This window comes from Lepidochelys kempii, chromosome 21 (assembly GCF_965140265.1).
Source record: "Lepidochelys kempii isolate rLepKem1 chromosome 21, rLepKem1.hap2, whole genome shotgun sequence".
Taxonomy (NCBI): Eukaryota; Metazoa; Chordata; order Testudines; family Cheloniidae; genus Lepidochelys; species Lepidochelys kempii.
Genome location: NC_133276.1, coordinates 6,350,370 through 6,372,395, shown reverse-complemented (window position 1 = coordinate 6,372,395; position 22,026 = coordinate 6,350,370). Strand labels below are relative to the sequence as shown.

The following is a 22,026-nucleotide window of genomic DNA, read 5'->3' as shown; positions in this document are numbered from 1 at the left end:
CTGCTTCTGCACAGTAGCAAAGCATATAAGGACAAGAGGGACACCGTGGTGCTTGCCTGGTTAAATGCACAAGTTCCAGCAGAATAAAATTCTGCCCGATGCAAAGAGACTTTCCTTCCCCCCTCCCTCCCCCCGCACCCCAGGAGGCATCGTGCATGTTCTCTAGTCCCACATCCATTCCAAGTTCGGAGTGACAGGCAAACAGCGAGGAGTATGCAAGCAGGGGCGTGCATCCCACAATGGCAGCTGGTGCAAGCGGTGGTTCTAGAGCACACCCGCCTCCGTCACCGTGTCCTCGTAGGACTGGCCGAAATCTTTCAAGGTCCCCTGCTGCAGCCGGATCCCAGCGGTGGCGGTTCGGTGGCTCTGAGTCAGGATGGTGGTTTTCCTGCTGCAGAGGCTCCCGTTGGAGACTCGCCTCTTGAGGCCAGGCCGGAGGCTCCTGCAGCAGGAGACGTACCACAGCATGTCGTGCAGGAGGTGCCCGCTGAAGAACATGTAAATCCAGGGGTTGCAGCAGCTGCTGAGGCTGGCCAGCAGCACGGTGATGGTGAATGCCACGTTGGTGGACTCTGCAAAGAACATGGGACAAACACCTATGAATTCTCCAGCAGTGCACTGGCGAAGAGGCAGCATGGTCCAGCGGACAAGGCATTGGCCTGCGAGGTAGGTTCTATTCCTGCTTCTGATCTGTTGCGCAAATCACGTCCTTTCCCCTCTTTGTCCGTTTCATCTATTTAAACGATCAGCTCTAGGGGGCAGGGACAGTGTGTTTGTGCAGCATCCTGCACAGTGGGGCTCTAAGCTCAGCTGGGCAGGTGTCACTGGCAAACAAATAATAACAATATCCATGCACATTACAGTGCCCCAACCAGGACTCTGTGGGGATAGCCTGCACCTTTGCGGGTTGAGGCTGTAAGTCAACCTACATGTGGGGTGTGATCTGGCAGCGTGTGGCGTGTCCATTCTGTTTGAGTTCCTAAGTGAGTGCAAAGAAAGCTCCATTCCCATGCCACAAGAGGGAAGAGATGTACGGGTGGAACCAACAGGAGCCTGTAAATATTGAGACGGGATGTATGATAAGGGCTAGCTGGTGCCTGGCTTTCCATTTACTGGCTGAAACAATTTCCCAAAGCCATTATGTGTGTTATGTAACCGTAGAGTGGCTTATGACCTCCTACATTTAAACAGTCTTCACAGACGCCTGCAAACACACCTCCCGGGAGCCTCACCGCACACTTTCAGAGGAAGTGATCTGATCTCAGCAATCAGAAGGCATCTTTTCAAAAGTCTGCAACTGTGTCGACAAAAGCCTGAAAGCCACCCTACCGTCTGTTAAAGAACGGCTGGGGCTACACAGCCCCAGCAAATAGATGAGACGCTTTATCCTGCTGTCCAGTATGGAGGTCACGGAAAACAGCGGACACACTCTCCCCTAGCCTTGTTACATGTCGAAACAATGGAGCAGCTCCTGACGTGCATCTTTTCCACTCATTTGGGATTGCACAAGGCCAAGATGTTTGCACTGCATTTTGAGGAGTCTGTGCATGCTGCTGAAGGAGCAGAACTCCTGGCCTTGGCTGGATTTCTAATAACAGCAGTGATTTGGATCTGCAGACTTTTCTCTACAAACCCGACGGGTGAGCAAATGCTAAGCCTTCTCCATTATTTGTTTAACAAGAAAATAACATGCAGGGCCAGATTCCAGCACCCTTACGCATGAAACATATTCCACTCCTCAAACGGGTTCCGTTGAAGTCAATGGACCACTCAGTGAGTCAAGTGCCACCCAGCGTGTGTAAGGGTGTCTGGAAACATCTGATGAAGTGAGCTGTAGCTCACGAAAGCTCATGCTCAAATAAATTGGTTAGTCTCTAAGGTGCCACAAGTACTCCTTTTCTTAGTGGGAACAGTGTTATTCTGTCCAGACTGATGGTGCAAGCAGCTATTGTCAAGGCCTGGGGAGTGACCATGTTGCTAGGACCAAAGCTTTCCAAGACCCATGAAAAGAAAAGGAGTACTTGTGGCACCTTAGAGACTAACCAATTTATTTGAGCATGAGCTTTCGTGAGCTACAGCTCACTTCATCGGATGCATGCCGTGGAAACTGCAGCAGACTTTATTTATACACAGAGAATATGAAAAAATACCTCCTCCCACCCCACTGTCCTGCTGGTAATAGCTTATCACTTTAGATAAGCTATTACCAGCAGGACAGTGGGGTGGGAGGAGGTATTTTTTTCATATTCTCTGTGTATAAATAAAGTCTGCTGCAGTTTCCACGGCATGCATCCGATGAAGTGAGCTGTAGCTCACGAAAGCTCATGCTCAAATAAATTGGTTAGTCTCTAAGGTGCCACAAGTACTCCTTTTCTTTTTGTGAATACAGACTAACACGGCTGTTACTCTAAGACCCATGAAGTGAGCAGTAAAGCTCCCACTGACTTCAATGGGCTTTGGATCAAGTTTATAGAGGGAGCTTGCTGCAGCATACACAGAAAGGCTCTTGCGGTACAGAGAAAACTGACTAAAGTGCAACTTATCAGCTGCTGTGACACCGGTATATTTTATCAGCTCAAGGGCCCTGAGTCAAAGATTTTTCCACAGGCTTTGGGAGGAGATAGGAGCTGAGCACCAGCCACTTCTTTTCCACCTAGGTTTATCTAAAGTCACCCATTAGCTGCTTTTCTATATCCATGTACAGGAGCTATTCTAATTAAAAGTTTTAAACCAGCAGCTTGAATTCAAAGGATCTGACTCATTTACATTAAGGTCCCTTTTACACTGCTCTAGCAGTGTTAGGAGCCTTAATGTGGGCATGGATTATCTTTACTCCCCTGCCAGACTTTGGCGTACATGAGAATCTGGCCCAGGATGGTTTTATTTCTTGAAGGGAACATAGTGCAAAAACTGGACTGGATAAATTCCGGATACACCAGACTAAATCTGAAATAATGCCGTTAACTTCCAGTGGAGTTATTCTGGATTTATGACATTGTAGGAAAGATCAGCATCTGATCCACTGTTTGCTGACCCTGAGTGGTTGTGTAATCCAGCATACCTGACTGAGTGTTGATACATTCAATAAGATTCATTTATCACTACAGGGATCTGATTCAAATGATAAGACAAACTATGAGAAAACATAATTTGGGATGAAGAGGGTAGAATAGAAAACAATGTAAATAATCTCATTTGAATGTTGTAAAGACTTTCATTTAGAAGCTGAAATCCTCATGGACCCTGTGAACGGCAATGTTGTTGTTAGGCATGTAGGAAGATTACAAATCAAGTTCCTGTCTTCTCCTGCTCCAGTGCCTGAAATTAAAGAAAAAAAGAAAAGGAGGACTTGTGGCACCTTAGAGACTAACCCATTTATTTGAGCATAAGCTTTCGTGAGCTAAATAAATGGGTTAGTCTCTAAGGTGCCACAAGTCCTCCTTTTCTTTTTGCGAATACAGACTAACACCGTTGCTGCTCTGAAACCTGAAATTAAAGACTTAAATCAGTATGAGTAGGTGAGAACTCCTTCCAGTGAAGCAGTTGTTAATTCTATTTCTCTGAACATTAAATAGATACAGATGGTGACTGGAGTTTGGACGGACTGCTCAATGGGAACTGAATTTCAGACACTGTGACTGCTGTGGCTCTATGCCTTAAGGGTGAAATTCACCCTGTGCAGAAAGCCAGCACAAGGCTTAGACACTACTTAAGTCCCTCTTCAGCCTTTAGAGTTAGGTTATGAGTTTTGTGCTGGCCCTTTGCCCAGGGTCTGCATTTCACCCTTACTGAATATCCAGATACTGTTTAACGTGTGAGGCAGTAAGGGGGAGATCTGCAAAAGCACCTAGAGGATTTAGGAGCACAAGTCCCATTGGCTTTCCCTGGACTTAATTTAATTGTATTTGTTGTATGATTGATTATGTTAGGGTATCTAGAGTCTCGGATCAGAATCTTTATTATTTTACATTAAATAAATACATGCTTCTGAAGATCTCCTCCTAAAAATGCTGCTGTCTTTTGCCTCTATATATCGTTGTGAAATGTCACCCGTTACAATGACTGTGATGAAGCAACACAGAAAACCGGCTTATGTCTGAAGAACTAGTCGATCCTAAGTGTGGCAAAGCTCTGAAGCAAGAACCGAGAACGCAAAGTATTGCCAACAGATTTTGCATCAGGGATAACATGTTAGCACTTTGCACTGGGATTCTGTTAAATGCGTTTTGCGATGGGACATTGGTAACATTTTAAACTCCACAAGATATAAAAAAATGGCATTTTAATTGATTACAAAGAATGGTTTGTTAGAAGTGCGTCTCTGATCAGCTGGGAAATAATCAGCACCACAGTGAAGAGTGGGACAATTTCCCAGCCACTTTTTGGGTCACAGACTGAAAATGGTTGAGAAGCACTATTCCAGGTGTCTGTGTGTGCTCAGAGACACACAACACACGCCTGCACACTGCTCCTTCTAAGCTAAATGGAGACGAATGATTATTAAAGCATCAGTGTAATAAATTACTGTGTGTGAGAGAGAGAGAGAGAGACACTCATCTGGTTTATTTTGTATAAGTGTGCTGTCCAGTCTATGTGGCTGTGACTTTGTGTTTGTATCTTTGTTGAATGAATGTGTCTGTGTATGGAAGAGAGTGTGTATATATAGCTTTGTGAGTGAATATGTGAGTATATCTTTGTGACTCTGTGTGTTTGTGTGTGTCAATAATCTCTCTCTTGGTTTGTGATTATCTTTTTGTCTGTTTATCAGGTGTGTGTGAACAATTTTTTTTGCAGATTGGAGGATTGAGTATGTGAGTGTTTCTTGTGCTGTGCATATTCTTTGTGTGTTCTGCGTGAGTGTGTGTGTATTGTATTCTGAATGTATTTATGCATTCTCTGTGTTCTGTTTTTGTGTGTAGTCTGTGTGTGCTGTGCCTGTGGTGTGTTCTGAGGGTGTATATATTGTATTCTGCATGTGTGTGTTCTTTCTGTCTGGGGGTGGGGGACAGGGGTCATTCTTTAGAAGCCAGTGGCTGCCCTGGATGCCCATCTACACACCCTGGCCTGGAGGTGGCTGTGGCTGGCAAACTGTGTGAGGCTCCCCTGCTCTGCACCCCGTCTCTCCCCCTGCCCCCCCATCACTCACCGTCATCGGGGGCGTTCTCGTCCCACACTGACCACATCTGCACACTGAAGAAGGGCGCCCAGCAGGCGATGTAGGCCAGCACGATGACAAAGGTCATCTTCACCGTGCGGATCTTGGCCCTGGAGATGGTGCGTACGCTGCTCACCCGGGAGGCCTGGCCGCAGGGGCACCCCGCTCCCGTCTCTGTCCCGCTCTGCCTCTTGCCCCGGAGGTTCTTGCAGATCTCGTGGCAGATGAGGCCGTAGCAGGCGGTGAGGATGCCCACGGGCAGGACAAAGACACACAGCGTGGTCCAGGTGATGTAGGCCCGGGCGCCCCAGGGGTACCTGAAGTCAGCCCAGCAGTCCAGCACCCCGGAGCCCTGGTGCACCTCCCGCAATGAGAAGATGAAGACCTGGGGCAGGCTGAGGAGGCCACTGAGCACCCAGGTGGCCCCAATCATCAGGTAGGCCTGCCTGCCTGGCTGTTGCAGGGTGCGCAGTGGGTGACACACGGCGATGTAGCGGTCCAGGGTCATCATGATGAGCATGTAGGTGGAGGCGAACATGCTCAGCACCTGCAGGTACTTGACGGCCCTGCAGAGCAGGTCGGGCCCCAGGAAGCGGTAGGTCACCTCCCAGATCATCTGGGGCAGCACCTGGAAAAGCGCCACCCCCAGGTCGGTCAGTCCCAAGTGCAGGATGAAGAGGTGCATCCTGCTCATCTTCTTCCTCAGCCGGTACATGGCCAGCAGCACCCCCAGGTTGCCCACGGTGGCAACTGCCAGGATGGTGGCCAGCACCCCGATCTCGGCCCGGGCTAGCTCCTCATCTCGGGTGTGGAAGAGAGTCCAGTTGAGATCCCCTGCCTGGGTCAGGACGTCCCCAGGGTCGCTGCAGGGAGTGCTGTTCCTCTCCCAACCCGGCTCCATTGCTGGGAGAGCTGGATGCAGGAGGAGGTGGCCGGCTGGCAAGCGGGGGAAGAGAGCTGCTGGCGCTGGAGACAACCGGGGAGCCACCAAACTTCTTCTTCAAAGAGGTGTGTTTAAGATGAATCCCTCTAGCGAGCTGAGCTGGAGCTGCTCCATTTCTTCATCCCCAGACCCTGGAGCTGGGCATTTCCCCTATTGCATTCCCCAAACCTGAGTGAGTTCTTTCTTTCTCTCTCTCCCTGCTTTCAGACAAGTCCTGAACTAGCTGATGGCAAATCTCCTCTCCTGTTAGGCAGGTCAATTTCAAACCTTCTTCTGGAGTAATTTGATGCAATATCTCCCTGGAGAGCACCTAAATCCCTCTTCTCCCTCTTGTGCTAGCCAGCTCCAAATCTCCTTTCAACCTGGGCTGGTCAGCTCCCAAATCCCCTCCTTCCCCCCTTCTCCCCTGCCGTTAAGTTTCAGAAAAAAACCCTTTCTTTCTTGTTTTTAAAAAATGCAATAACAATAAATAAGCACCTTAGAGATGCTCCATCTATTGGATTTTTCATCCAAAGGGTAGATTTAAAGAAGGCAGGTTTCCAGTGTTAAATCCAGGTCTTGGTTTAGGTACTGTAGTGCCTTCTGCATGCAGCCTGCGATGTGTGAACGGCATCTGGCTTGGGTCTGAGGTTTATAGCCTGGGAGCTGCCTGCCCTCTCCTGCTCCATTCCGCTGCCACCCTGTTGCTGAGCTGCGGCTGGCTGGAGTCAGAGAAGCAGCACACACAGGTGGCTGGCAATTTCCTCCCTTGGGGAATAAAAGAAGATGCCTTGCATCTCTTCTGCTGAATATCCCCGCTCTCTCTGACTTTCCTACAAAGCTGAGATTTCCAGGGCTTCCAACACCACACCTGTTTTCACCACCAGTGATTTATTTGTAGGAAGGGGGAGCGGGACCCCAGAAATACTCCCCCATCCTTAAATTGTCTGTTTCAATGCTTTAAATGTTCAGCAGCCTCCCAGGTAGGGAACGTTTCTGTCCCTTCTCTCACCCTCTTTCAGTGGTTTGCAGTATCACCTGCCAATCACACCACAGAGCCATATTCCCCTCTTTCCGCAGTTCCCAAACCTTCCCACCCCACCTCTTCCAAGATTTGAGAGAGACAAGGTCAGGGAGGTAATATCTTTTATTGGACCAACTTCTGTTGGGGAGAGAGACGAGTTTTGGGGTTTACACAAAGCTCTTTTTCAGACCTGGAAAAGGTACTCAGAGAGTCACAACTATATACAAGGTGGAACAGATTAAGCATAAAGATTTAGCACATTGCAAGAGAGCATTCAGGGTAAAGTGGGCACTTGACAACTCTGCAGTTGTTGGGCAAAGGAGGGTCAGTGTGTTACCACTTGTTGTAATGAGCCATAAATCCAGTGTCTTTACTGAGTTCTGATTCTGAGTATCCAGCGAAGTTATGAATTTAAACTCCAGGCTCATCTTTTGAATGTGTTGTGCCAGTTTCCTTGGAGGATGAGGACTGAGAGGTCAGCTTGGGAGTGACCCTTTTTGAAAAGTGATCGGCCACAGGTGATAAGGTGTTTTGTCCTATCATTTTTCTGTGTGACTTTATTGGAGAGTGTAGTGATTGTCTCATTCACCCACATAGTTGTTATTAGGGCATTTAGTGCACTGGGTGAGGTGCCATCTACTTCCCAAGACTTTCACAGCTAAGGCACTGATTTTAATCTCCGGTATCAATATGCTTTACAGAGGCGGAAGCACAAAAGTACAAAGTAAGGGCCTGATCCAATTCCCTTTAAAGTCAGTGGAAAGATTCTTATTGACTTCAATGCCCTAAGTGACCCAACTCTGCTGTGACTCACTGCATGACCTCCCCACCTCTGTCCCTCCATCTGTATAATGGAATAAGGATACTTACCTCCATTACAAGAATGTTGTGAAACTGGTCAAATATTTGATATCCTAACAAGCCTGGTTAGTCTTCCTAGCCCGAACACTGCAATTTCAGTTTATCAGACAGCCATCCCCTGTCGGATAGGGAGCAGAAAACTGGCTGCTCCACTGTGGCTAGTTCAGAACAACCTAGGAGCCAATCTCTGGACTGCTAGCGGGAGGGTCTGCCAGCAGCTTCAACACAGCCAGCAAAGAAGAACATATCTTCTGGGAATCGGTCTGCAGAGCAGTTTCAGTCTGGGATGACTGTCCAGTCTCCCTTGTCATTGATTTAGGGTTTGTGCTGTGCAGTTAAAAAAGCCTCATGAAAATTCATGGGAGGGGAAAGGGATGTGAACACATTAATAATTTCCATCAGTAGGCAAAGTGCGTTACATATACTTTGAGCCAAGAGAAATGCAATAGATGACTCAATTAGAAATGCAATAGATTCTGTCAGCAGACAAGTGCCTCAGAAATTACAGTGCCAAAAACACAGATGATGGAGTACTTATCTCCTGTAAGAAGTAGACTGTGTGTTTCTTTCCTGCAGGAGGCGAATTGTGGTCTTGTGGCTAAACCCTGAGGCTGGGTGTCAGGAGATTTGGTTTCTGTGCCCAGCTCTTCAAAATGTGGCTTTGAGCCAGTCACTTCCTCCTTCTGTACAATGGGGATAATAATATGTCCTGCCTCTTGGGAGTGTTGTGAAGTTTTAATTCATGAATGCTTGTAAAGTGGGCAGCAATTCTCTGCTGGAGAATGCTCTGACAGCAGAGCCTTATCTGCATGTGTGCTTTATATTATTTAGAAGGGATAATTAAGAGGATTTTCCTCAGCTTTGGGGTTTAACGCCCCTTTGCCCCATAATATTCTCTCCTCTGGATTTTCACTTCTTTATTCTTAAGATCCCTTTCCCTCTTTTTCTTTCAAAAACTATTTCTCTCCCTCTTTTCTGCCTGCTGCCCTGATTTTCTTACTTCCCAACTGTGTTTCTCTCTTACTAGGAGCCCTAACAGAATTTTCCTTCTTCGTGCAGACCTGCTCTGAGCAGGGACAGATGACATGGCACTTAAAACGTTGGCCGTCCCCTACAGTCCTCTCTCCCCGGGAGCTAACCACTGCTGTAATTGGTGGAGATGAACCGGGGACGGGGAATTTTAGTAATAACAAAATCCTAGTGTAGACATAATCTCAAAGAGTAGATAGGCCTAAAATGAGACAGCCTCCTCCCCCCTGCTTTGTGCAGATGTGCGGGCAATTGTTTATGTCGCTGGGCCTCGCTGGGCTCCATTCTTGAGGATAAGCAGGGAATTGAAATTTACAAAATCCTGCTGTGGTGGAAAAGGATTCCTTTCAGTGTTAGTATGCAGTTCACTGTCTGTAAAATGGGGATAGTAATCCTTCATTCCTTTCCACCTTTTTTCTGTCTTAACTGTTTAGGGTGTAAAAAGAAAAGGAGTACTTGTGGCACCTTAGAGACTAAGCAATTTATTTGAGCATAAGCTTTCGTGAGCTACAGCTCATTTCATCTGATGCATACTGTGGAAAGTGTAGAAGATCTTTTTATACACACAAAGCATGAAAAAATACCTCCCCCCACCCCACTCTCCTGCTGGTAATAGCTATCTAAAGTGATCATTCTCCTTACAATGTGTATGGTAATCAAGTTGGGCCATTTCCACTAGCCGTCACCTTCAGCCCCCAACTAAAACCCCTCCAACGCATTATTAAGGATCTACAACCTATCCTGAAGGATGACCCAACACTCTCACAAATCTTGGGAGACAGGCCAGTCCTTGCCTACAGACAGCCCCCCAACCTGAAGCAAATACTCACCAACAACTGCATACCACACAACAGAACCACTAACCCAGGAACCTATCCCTGCAACAAAGCCCATTGCCAACTGTGCCCACATATCTATTCAGGGGACACCATCACAGGGCCTAATAACATCAGCCACACTATCAGAGGCTCGTTCACCTGCACATCCACCAATGTGATATATGCCATCATGTGCCAGCAATGCCCCTCTGCCATGTACATTGGTCAAACTGGACAGTCTCTAAGTAAAAGAATAAATGGACACAAATCAGATGTCAAGAATTATAACATTCATAAACCAGTCGGAAAACACTTCAATCTCTCTGGTCACGTGATTACAGACACGAAAGTTGCGATATTACAACAAAAAAACTTCAAATCCAGACTCCAGGGAGAGACTGCTGAATTGGAATTCATTTGCAAATTGGATACAATTAACTTAGGCTTGAATAGAGACTGGGAGTGGCTAAGTCATTATGCAAGGTAACCTATTTCCCCTTGTTTTTTCCTACCCCCCCCCCCCAGACGTTCTTGTTAAACCCTGGATTTGTGCTGGAAATGGCCCACCTTGATTATCACACACATTGTAAGGAGAAAAGGAGTACTTGTGGCACCTTAGAGACTAACCAATTTATTTGAGCATGAGCTTTCGTGAGCTACAGCTCACTTCATCGGATGCATACCGTGGAAACTGCAGCAGACATTATATACACACAGAGATCATGAAACAATACCTCCTCCCACCCCACTGTCCTGCTGGTAATAGCTTATCTAAAGTGATCATCAAGTTGGGCCATTTCCAGCACAAATCCAGGTTTTCTCACCCTCCACCCCCCCACACACAAACTCACTCTCCTGCTGGTAATAGCCCATCCAAAGTGACAACTCTCTTCACAATGTGCATGATAATCAAGGTGGGCCATTTCCTGCACAATATTCTATCTACTACCCAAGATCCATAAACCTGGAACTCCTGGGCGCCCCATCATCTCAGGCATTGGCACCCTGACAGCAGGATTGTCTGGCTATGTAGACTCCCTCCTCAGGCCCTATGCTACCAGCACTCCCAGCTACCTTCGAGACACCACTGACTTCCTGAGGAAACTTCAATCCATCGGTGATCTTCCTGATAACACCATCCTGGCCACTATGGATGTAGAAGCCCTCTACACCAACATTCCACACAAAGATGGACTACAAGCCGTCAAGAACACTATCCCCGATAATGTCATGGCTAACCTGGTGGCTGAACTTTGTGACTTTGTCCTTACCCATAACTATTTTACATTTGGGGACAATGTATACCTTCAGATCAGCGACACTGCTATGGGTACCCGCATGGCCCCACAGTATGCCAACATTCTTATGGCTGATTTAGAACAACGCTTCCTCAGCTCTCGTCCCCTAATACCCCTACTCTACTTGCGCTATATTGATGACATCTTCATCATCTGGACCCATGGAAAAGAAGCCCTTGAGGAATTCCACCATGATTTCAACAACTTCCATCCCACCATCAACCTCAGCCTGGTCCAGTCCACACAAGAGATCCACTTCCTGGACACTACAGTGCTAATAAACAATGGTCACATAAACACCACCCTATACCGGAAACCTACTGACCGCTATTCCTACCTACACGCCTCCAGCTTTCACCCTGACCACACCACACGATCCATCGTCTACAGCCAAGCTCTGCGATACAACCGCATTTGCTCCAACCCCTCAGACAGAGACAAACACCTACAAGATCTGTGTCAAGTTTTCTTACAATTACAATACCCACCTGCGGAAGTGAAGAAACAGATTGATAGAGCCAGAAGAGTTCCCAGAAGTCACCTACGACAGGACAGGCCTAACAAAGAAAATAACAGAACTCCACTAGCTGTCACCTTCAGCCCCCAACTAAAACCCCTCCAATGCATTATTAAGGATCTACAACCTATCCTAAAGGATGACCCAACACTCTCACAAATCTTGGGAGACAGGCCAGTCCTTGCCTACAGACAGCCCCGCAACCTGAAGCAAATACTCACCAACAACCACATACCACACAACAGAACCACTAACCCAGGAACTTATCCTTGCAACAAAGCCCGTTGCCAACTGTGCCCACATATCTATTCAGGGGACACCATCACAGGGCCTAATAACATCAGCCACACTATCAGAGGCTCGTTCACCTGCACATCCACCAATGTGATATATGCCATCATGTGCCAGCAATGCCCCTCTGCCATGTACATTGGTCAAACTGGACAGTCTCTACGTAAAAGAATAAATGGACACAAATCAGATGTCAAGAATTATAACATTCATAAACCAGTCGGAGAACACTTCAATCTCTCTGGTCACGCAATCACAGACATGAAGGTCGCTATCTTAAAACAAAAAAACTTCAAATCCAGACTCCAGCGAGAAACTGCTGAATTGGAATTCATTTGCAAATTGGATACTATTAATTTAGGCTTAAATAGAGACTGGGAGTGGCTAAGTCATTATGCAAGGTAGCCTATTTCCCCTTGTTTTTTCCTACCCCGCCCCCCAAGACGTTCTGGTTAAACCTGGATTTAAACTTGGAGAGTGGTCAGTTTGGATGAGCTATTGCCAGCAGGAGAGTGAGTTTGGGGGTGGGGGTGAGAAAGCCTGGATTTGTGCTGGACATGGCCACTTTGGATGAGCTATTACCATCAGGAGAGTGAGTTTGTGTGTGTATGGGGGTGGGGGGAGGGGTGAGAAAACCTGGATTTGTGCTGGAAATGGCCCACCTTGATTATCATGCACATTGTGAAGAGTGTTGTCACTTTGGATGAGCTATTACCAGCAGGAGAGTGAGTTTGTGTGTGTGGTTTTTGGAGGGGGGTGAGGGGGTGAGAGAACCTGGATTTGTGCTGGAAATGGCCCACCTTGATTATCATGCACATTGTGAAGAGTGTTGTCACTTTGGATGGGCTATTACCAGCAGGAGAGTGAGTTTGTGTGTGGGGGGGTGGAGGGTGAGAAAACCTGGATTTGTGCTGGAAATGGCCCAACTTGATGAACACTTTAGAAAAGCTATTACCAGCAGGACAGTGGAGTGGGAGGAGGTATTGTTTCATGATCTCTGTGTGTATATAATGTCTGCTGCAGTTTCCACGGTATGCATCCGATGAAGTGAGCTGTAGCTCACGAAAGCTCATGCTCAAATAAATTGGTTAGTCTCTAAGGTGCCACAAGTACTCCTTTTCTTTTTGCGAATACAGACTAACATGGCTGTTACTCTGAAACCTGTCATTGTAAGGAGAGTGGTCACTTTAGACAAGCTATTACCAGCAGGAGAGTGGGGTGGGGGGAGGTATTTTTTCATGCTTTGTGTGTATAAAAAGATCTTCTACACTTTCCACAGTATGCATCCGATGAAGTGAGCTGTAGCTCACGAAAGCTTATGCTCAAATAAAGTGGTTAGTCTCTAAAGTGCCACAAGTCCTCCTTTTCTTTTTGCGAATACAGACTAACACGGCTGCTACTCTGAAACCTGTTTATTTTGTAAGTTCTTTGGGGCGGGGGCTGTTTCTTGATATGTCCTGATCTCAAAAAGGGGCTTCAAGAAGGTCATGTAAAATACATTATGATTTGTTGTTATCTCAGTCCTGGAAAGATTGGTACAGGTAGAATTTGTATCTCCATGATCACAACAGTTTCAGATACTACAGTGATGGGCATGGTATAAGGAAGAGAAGAGAACCCTAGCACTCTGGGACAGTGGGATTTGTAACTGTGCTGCACGGCTCGTTCTGAAGAAACTCACTGGATTTTTTTCAGATCCAGGGAAGAGGGTTTTGTTTTGTTTTTGTTTTTTTCTCTTTTGAAGGTCAGTTCTAATTTTTATACACTGTGATTTGTCAGAATTATTGGTTCAGAGCCAGAACAGCAGGGGTTGTCGCAGCTCAGTTTGAAAATGTGTTAGCAGAGCTTTGAGTTCAGAAGTTTGAGCAACAACTGCTTCCACTATGCCTGTCAGAAACAAGGGCTTATGGTCCTTTACTTTTCTGAGAGCTACACTGAAAACCCAAGAAGAAAATGCTGAGACCGTTAACTGCAGTTCACGCAATTACACTATGCAGTTTTATTAAAGTATCAAATCAAAGTCAGCGGTGTTTATTTCTCACGCTGCATACCATTTAGTGTGTGTATATGTAGAAGTGTGTGGTGGTGGTGGTGGGGGGGGGGTATATATCTGTTGCCCTGTAGTTTACAATGCGGATGTTTTCTTTTTCCACTGGCCAATTATTTCAGTTTTGTGTGAATAAAAACTGAATATACTCCTCAATAAACTATTCTGCTGCCATTCCTTGCAGGGAAAAACAAAGCCCGGCCAGTGATGTAAATTGTTGTTCTTGATCTAGGATTTGTAACCTGCAGGTGGTTTGACTGCTATGACTCAGGGTATTTGTGATGTTGCAACGGTTTTGCCTGTAAGAGTCCAATTATTTTCTTAATGAAGGTTTGCAATTTTGCAGTTCACCTCTAAAGGGCACAAGGAGCACAGTTGGTATTTCATTAAAGGTTATTTATATTCAGGAGTGACCCTATGGACAGAAATGGCACATCCCTATAAAATGCCTATCTGAGGTTCTGGAGTTGTTCGAGAGAGGGAGATATTACTGGGACTAATGCAGGTTTTTACAGTTTAGGATCAGACAACTGATTTTCTACCAGATTTTTTTTTAAAAGTGTAGCAGAGGACGCACCAATGAAAAACCAATGGAAGGTAGAGGTGGAAGGGAAGATCCTGGAGAGAGAAGGATGCATCTAAATAGTTTCAGGGCCAGATTTTGATCTCACTTATATGAGTTTAAACCTGGAGCAGTTCTTTCAAAGCTGGTGCTCTTACTCTGCATTTACACCAGGATAGCTGAGCAAAGAATGTGTTTCTAAAGATATTTGCAAAGGAATGATGCTAATCCACAGTAGACAAATTATCCTCAGAAGGAAGAAATCAAAAGAAGTCATTAAAGAGCGACATTGACTTCAGGGAAATCTTTAAAACAGATTGAACTTAAAACATAAACACATGTACTCATTGCTTGTTTCTCGTCTTTTTATTTGCCACATTGGCTAGTGTTTTCAAAGCTGTTTTTCAATGACAGCTTGGTCCCTTTCCTGCTCGTATTCCTTTGTCATTATTCATTAATACCTGAGATATCTATAGCAGCTTTCATCTGAGACCCTCCGTGCTCTTTACAGTATAATTATGGAATACTTAACTACCGCTCTCTAGTGGACAGAGGCAGAACGGCTCAACTGTGTGTCATTGGCTCTGTAATGAAAGCAGCTAAAAGAGATTCTCCTTTAGTACACGTGATCAGCAGCTCATTCTTTTGGCACTGGAGGATCTGAGTTCTGTTCCTGCTATCACCACAAAGTTCTAGGTGACCACCGTGCAGCATAGTGACCACCATGAAGCACTAGGAGTATTTGGATTTGCTACAATATATTCCTAATAGCAAAGGAAATAGAAAGAATGACTTGCCAAGTGCACTGCTCTTTTGTATCCTTCTCCCCCCTCCTAGTTAACCCAGCAATTTTTTTCCAGTTGTGGCATTCTGGTCCTGCTTATTGCTAGGGTTGTTACTTTATTAGCTCCCTTGTCACTCTCCAAGCTGTGCTCTTTACACGACTCCCTGACATAGGAAACAGCCATGGGATGAGGTAGGTAGATGGCATGCTGCAATTGGCAGGCAGAGGGTTAACAGGAAGGCCCATAGTTAGGATTGTCAAGGGAGCAGGGCTGGCCTGGTGATGGCTAATTAAGCCTCTCCCCTGAGCTCCTTCTGAGTGGGCTGAATTGATGAGCAGTGAGAGCTAGAAGTTTTATAGGGGAAAGAGAACAGTGCTGGTTTTTGGTGAAGCCCTCCGTCTCTTTGCTAGTCCAGAGAAGGGAGGTGAGGGAGAAATGAATGGGGTGATTTCATACAAAAATGCTCTGGAGGCTGAGGCGGACTTTTCCCTTTGTTTTTAGTACAACGGCATGGCTAATCCTGTTTAGGATGAGTGATAGCCACGTGGCTCTGGCCATCTAGACAGTGCAACACAGAGGTGATTACCTGGAAGAGGCTGACCGGTGAGTAGTGTTCTTGTTGACTTACCAAGCCCCCCATAAGCAGATGCATCCTGCATAGTCCAATCTTCTCCCCTCCAGGCAGTTCAGCAAACACAATTTTAAAAAGAGCTGGATGCTCTGGGCTCAAATGAGTGTAGTTAATGGATTTAATCTATTTAGCAGCACTAAGGATCTGACCCCATGGGCTTCAAGGTGAACTGGCATCTGCTGTTAGCACAACAGCACTTCTGATTACCTTTCCTGTCTGAAATCACTTGGCATAAAGTTTCACTGCACATTGTCACCAACTGCAGTGTCCAAATCCTGAGTCTTACGAGCTAATGCAATAATGCACCTGCATAACCTGATGGTGAGGTGTCACTTTTCAACTCTGACGTCAGTTGCTAAATGATCCCTTTAGGCAGAGAAGAGAGTGTGTGTAGGGCAGTATCTCCAGCTCCCAAGGGAAGCCCACAGCTGTAACACCTTGGGTTGTGAGATAGCCGATCTCCGCACTTAAGCACCATTAGTCTAGGTCAATACTTAGATGGGAGACATTCAGGAAGGGTTGTTGGTTAGCCCCCGTAGTGGGTGCTCCTCTCATTTAGCTGCCGTCTCAGAGTAGTGTGGAGGATGCAGTCTTTAAGGTTAGATCTAAAACTACTGGGGTTATTAAAGATCCCATGGCACTGTTGCAAGAGTTGGGTAGGGCTGGGCCTTCACTTTGGTGTCCTAGCAAAGTCTCCTATGGGTTCTGTCCATCTTCTACTCCTCTACATTCCTCCTGCAGTTTCAGCTGCATGCAATATTTGTCCTTCACCTAAGCCAGCTGTGCCCTGTTGACAGTGCTGTTATAAAAGCTATTGTGTGCTCCAATTTAGTGGTGGGTGTAGGTTGTAAAGCAGCTTGGTGTCTGTAAAAAGGTGTTCTATAAATCAGGGAACAACTGCGCAGTGCATAATTAGCCTTTCTACATTGGTGTCAATTATAAGCATCAGTAAACTAAATAAATCTATAATATAGCTCTCTGCCTACACTCAAATCTATTTCCCAGACATCTTGTGTGCTGACAATCCTGTCCATCTTGGAGGCCCAATTCGTTTGACTCTTGGGCACTCTGTATTCTGGTGGTACTGGGGTGTATTCCGTTTCCAGCTGAGTTGTGTCCCCATTGATGCTGTCTTCTCACATTCAGGATGGACTTAGCGTAAACAGGCTTTCAGAAATATTTGCACCAGGAGGCTTAAAAAGTCCTACTGCCCAGAGAAACAAATAGTATCTCTTCTTCTTGTTGCACCTAGCCCTTTGCACATCAGATTATTGTGTTGAATCATGTACCAAAAATGAGTTCATACCAAAGCTGTTAGGGAAACACAAATTGTAATTGCAAAGACCATGTCTTTTCTCCATAGGTCTGACAATGATACACACATCCGTATAATGGGATTTCTAAGCTCTTAACATATGGCTTGTCATGGTAATACCCTATTAGAACAGCTAATTTTCTGACCTTTGTTGTCAATAAATCATTAAGTATAATATGTGTTTTTATTACCAATTTACATCCTGTCCTTTCCCCTGCAAAATACAGAATTTGGGATCTCTTATGACCCTTAGTTTACAATACATTTGGCAGAAGAATTGACGGCTTTGTTTCATGGCTAGCATAACAGGTTTAATATCTTAATTTTTTTCCAGTTTGATTTTCATGGTTTTTTTTTTTTTTTATAACACTGCTATTCAGCCTGTATGTGGTGATATCACACTTCAGTGGATAGCACAAGGCACATTCTCTTGTACCCCATTGTATGTATGTCTTTACCCTTGGTCCTTGACTATCTGAGTCAATGAGAGTTTTGCCATTGACTTAAATGAGAGCAGGACTGAGCCCATAGGGACTGCTCCAATTTCTATTAAGGTCAATAAGAGTGTTTTGATTGACTGCAGTGGGCATTGAATCAGACCCATGGAAAGAGGGTCTGAGCACAGAATTGAGAGCCAGGAATTCGTGAGTACTAATGCCCGCTCCCTATGGAACTTGAGCCAGGAAGATGCTGAGATTTCACGGCATGTAATGACTTTGCCACCTTTGAAAAGTCACGTTGCTGATCTCCTGATTCAGTTTCAAGTGCGACGAATGCTTTCCTGCTACCAGATGGCGAGGGGATGAGTTTGTGAAGCTTAATGTTCATAAAGTGCTTTCAGGAGAGCACCCATGTAATATGTTCAGTAGCAGGCAAAATAATCTCTTTGTAGGATAGTAATCAATTACAGAGTTTTAATGAGATCCCCTTCGATGTGGGTGTCGTGGAGAATCAAACCCAGGCCAAGGACTTGTGAGCCACGCTCCAACTCAAGACCACACGCAATGAGCAGAATTCCGAACGTCTCCTAAATCGAGACGCCTACTCTGGCACAGCTATTAGCAACAGCGTTACTATGGCCATTATCATTCTCCTCTCTGTTACTGGACAGCGTTACCAGGGTCCCTGCAATTATGATAAACTGCCACCTTTGGCTTATAATTATCCTCAGTTACAAAAGCTGCTGTATTAAGTCCTAGAATTTTGTGGCAGTTGTGTGTCTTGTTCTTCTCTAATTAATTAAAATGGTGGTATTGCTTTATTTTAAAGAGCATATATAGGTGCATAAGCAAATGTTAAAGACATAGCAAATACATCAAAGAGAGACATCTCCGGCTGTGTCTACAGTACCGCGGTAAGTCGACCTACGCTACCCCACTCCAGTTACGTGAATAACGTAGCTGGAGTCGACATACCTTAGGTCGAGTTACTGCAGGGTCTACACCATGGAGGGTCAACGGGGAAAAAAAAATCTCCCGTCAATTTACCTTACTCTTCTCATCGAGGGTAGAGTATGGGGGGTCAACTGGAGAGTGAACTGCAGTCAATTTGGTGGGTCTTTACGAGACCCGCTAAATCGACCGCCGGTGGATCGCTCTCAGAGCGTCGATCCCTGCCATAGTGTAGACCTGCCCTTAGGGATACCACTAGATATGCAAAGTGACTCCAAGCATAATGAGAAGTCCATGTGAATCTGCTTATGAAGGTGTGACTTGCAGTATTGGAACCCTTTCTCCTAAGATCTTAAGGGTGAAATTCACACCTGTGCAGGATGCCTGAGTATCACTTAAATCTTGATAATAAGTGCTGCTCAGGCCCTGGGCTGGCCCTCTTGACTGGGGTGGATTTCACCCGTGGTATTGCCAATCCCAAGCAATCTAAAAATCATGATTCAAAACCATGAGATTGGGCTTAATCATGAGAATTAGAAAATAATACATCTTGGTGGGCTTTATATTTCTCTTCTTGTGGCTTGGCTCCATGTGGGCGTGGCTTGGCTCCATGTGGGTGTGGCTTTCACTTTCCAGTTTTCCTCCACAACCACGAGGCCTAGAAACTTGCAGATATTTTTGTTTTGTGGTATATTTTTAAATGAAATATGAGATTCTCTTGTAATCACAGGTCTCCAGGAGTTGGGACTTTTATAAAAACAGCAAGTATCACAAGTCTCATGATGAAATCACAAGAGCTGGCAACGCTGAATAGGACCACACGTTCAAACATCAGAGCTTAAAATACACCTGCAAAGTGTATGCTTGAAGGACCGGATCGAAAGCCCCTTAAAGTCCATGAAAAGACTCCCATTGTTGGCAGAGGACTTGGAAATATTCCCTACACTTGTACGGGGAGAAATGCTATCAAATATTGGTGTGATCATGGGGTCAAAACACCAAAGGAACAATAGCCAAGATTTTCAGATGGGACTAGTGATTTTTGGATGCCCAACTTAAGGCACCTTAACCAGAGCTGTGGTCGGTTGATTGGTTAGTTTATTCAGAAAATGCTGAGTATCTGTTCTCTGAAAATTGGGGGTCCTTTGGGGTACATCAGGTTGGGCACCCAAAATCACCAGCTGCTCTTGGAAAATCTCAGCTGACATTTATTGGCACGCTAGTGAATGTCCAACTGTACCTTCCCTCCCCCTGCAAGTCCCCCCAGAGCAACACTGACTTGCTCCGATGATTCACTCTGCCATTAACAAATGGTTGTTATGCTGATCTAGCCAGGCCGACTACATGATAGCCAATTTGTTTCTGTGCTATTCTTCCATCTGCCAGTCGCAACTGCAGCTTATTTGTTTTACTTACAGAGCATATGATGTGCCGAGAAAAGATAGATATAATGAAATCGGCCAGAGTCCCTGGAGTGAATCTGGAATGATCTATTAATTTGCCAGCCAACTGTACAATATCTATTCTAGCTTAGCAAGGAACCTGTACTGAATGCCCGTTCAAGCTGCAGCTTTCCCTTTGCATCTCCCCTGCTCTCTTCAACTATTTTAGGCTTTTGGGATAAAATCATTAAGTCATGGGCAGGATTAGGTGACAAATGGCAAAGGTGCTGTACTTGCTGGCTTGATTTTTCACCTCATGTCCCATTGACAAACTGTTGGCTGTGTGTGAATGCTGCGCAGGAATGATGGGGGAAGTCAGCAGCATGGAGTATTTGTTCCCCAGAGCAATTTCAGCAATGCTGTATAAGCTTTCCGCATCCCGACTCCCCTTGAGCGAGGAGTTGTCGTTCCATCTGTGGCATCTTTAAAGATTGCCAGCTGTGGTGTTGTCTCCTGTTGATGCTTAAATAAGAACTAGATCTAGGCCACACAACTTGGTTCAGACAGGCATCAGATGATGATCTGGGGGGAGACTTGAGGGGGAGATTTTGGATGTCTGACAACCGGAGGCCCCTTTGAAAAATCCTAGATTTGCTTGCCTGTAGCTAACTATATTTTAGATCATATGCACAGAATTCTGATACCCCAGGAACTGCATCTATCTGCCTGGTAACTACTTTATTATGAAGCCAGCCCACAAATTGGCAATGTAAGTCCTCTGTGCGTCTGGTCCTGTCACGTACAAGAGTATGGCATATTCCCCCTCCCTGGTCTCTCTGCAGTGCCACATGCTTCCAGGAACATACATTCCAGTGCTTACTGATACACCAGGAATACTGTAAGAAATCAGATCACTTTTGTCTCCGACTTTTCTTTTGCTTTCTATGATGGGATGAAATTATGAAGTCAAGGGAGGCACCCAGCTGAGACAGCTGCCTCTCAAGAGCAACAAAAAGCCTGTCTCGGATACTTCCTTTCCTTATTGGAAGCTAAAAGAGTGAGATGTAGACCTGGGATTTGATGCGCAGCTGCCATTGTTGTTCATTGTTTGGCCTGAACAGTACTTGTATGTCCCTTTCACACGAGAACCTTTTCTGCCACATCTATGTCAGAAGCAGGTACATTTCTAAAGAGAGCCTGAAGGCTGAGCAGGACGGGCTCTAGGCACCAGCAAAGCAAGCACGTGCTTGGGGCAGCATTTCGGCCATCCTTTTTCTGCTTGGGCAGTTGCGCTCTGGGAGCTTAGTCCTATTTCTTGTTCAGCCGATCGCTAAGAGAAACAAGTTTCTTTACTTTTACGGGAGATAATGCTGCTGGCTTCTTATTTATGTCACCTGAAACTGAGAACAGGTGTTCGCATGGCACTTTTGTAGCCGGCATTGCAAGGTATTTATGTGCCAGATCTGCTAAACATTCCGTATGCCCCTTCATGCTTCAGCCACCATTCCAGAGAACGTGCTTCCGTGCTGATGACACTCTTTAAAAAAAAAAAAAAAAAAAGTGTTAAAGTTGTGACTGAACTCCTTGGGGGAGAATTGTATGTTTCCTTCTCTGTTGTACCTGCATTCTGCCAGATATTTCATGTTCTAGCAGTCTTGGATGATGACCCAGCACATGTTGTTCGTTTTAAGAACACTTTCACTTTAGATTTGAAAAAACGCAAAGAAGTTACCAATGTGAGATTTCTAAAGACGGCTACGGCATTCGACCCAAGGTTTAAGAATCTGAAGTGCCTTCCAAAATCTGAGAGGGATGAGGGGTGAAGCATGCTTTCAGAAGTCTTAAAAGAGCAACAGTCCGATGTGGAAACTACAGAACCTCAACCACCAAAAAAGAAAATCAACCTTCTGCTGGTGGCATCTGACTTAGATAATGAAAATGAACATGCGTCAGTCCACATTGCTTTGGACGGTTATCGAGCAGAACCCCTCATTATCA

At 45.5% G+C, this 22,026-nt stretch overlaps 1 protein-coding gene across 1 annotated transcript; it reads right to left on the bottom strand.

Moving 5' to 3' along the window:
• Positions 1 to 264: 264 nt before the first annotated feature.
• On the bottom strand, positions 265 to 6,056 carry AVPR1B (arginine vasopressin receptor 1B). Its single transcript, XM_073319950.1, has 2 exons — positions 5,147 to 6,056; positions 265 to 572 (listed from the first exon to the last, which is right to left on the bottom strand). The coding sequence occupies exons 1-2, from the start codon at positions 6,054 to 6,056 to the stop codon at positions 265 to 267; spliced, it is 1,218 nt and encodes a 405-aa protein (XP_073176051.1).
• Positions 6,057 to 22,026: the final 15,970 nt, after the last annotated feature.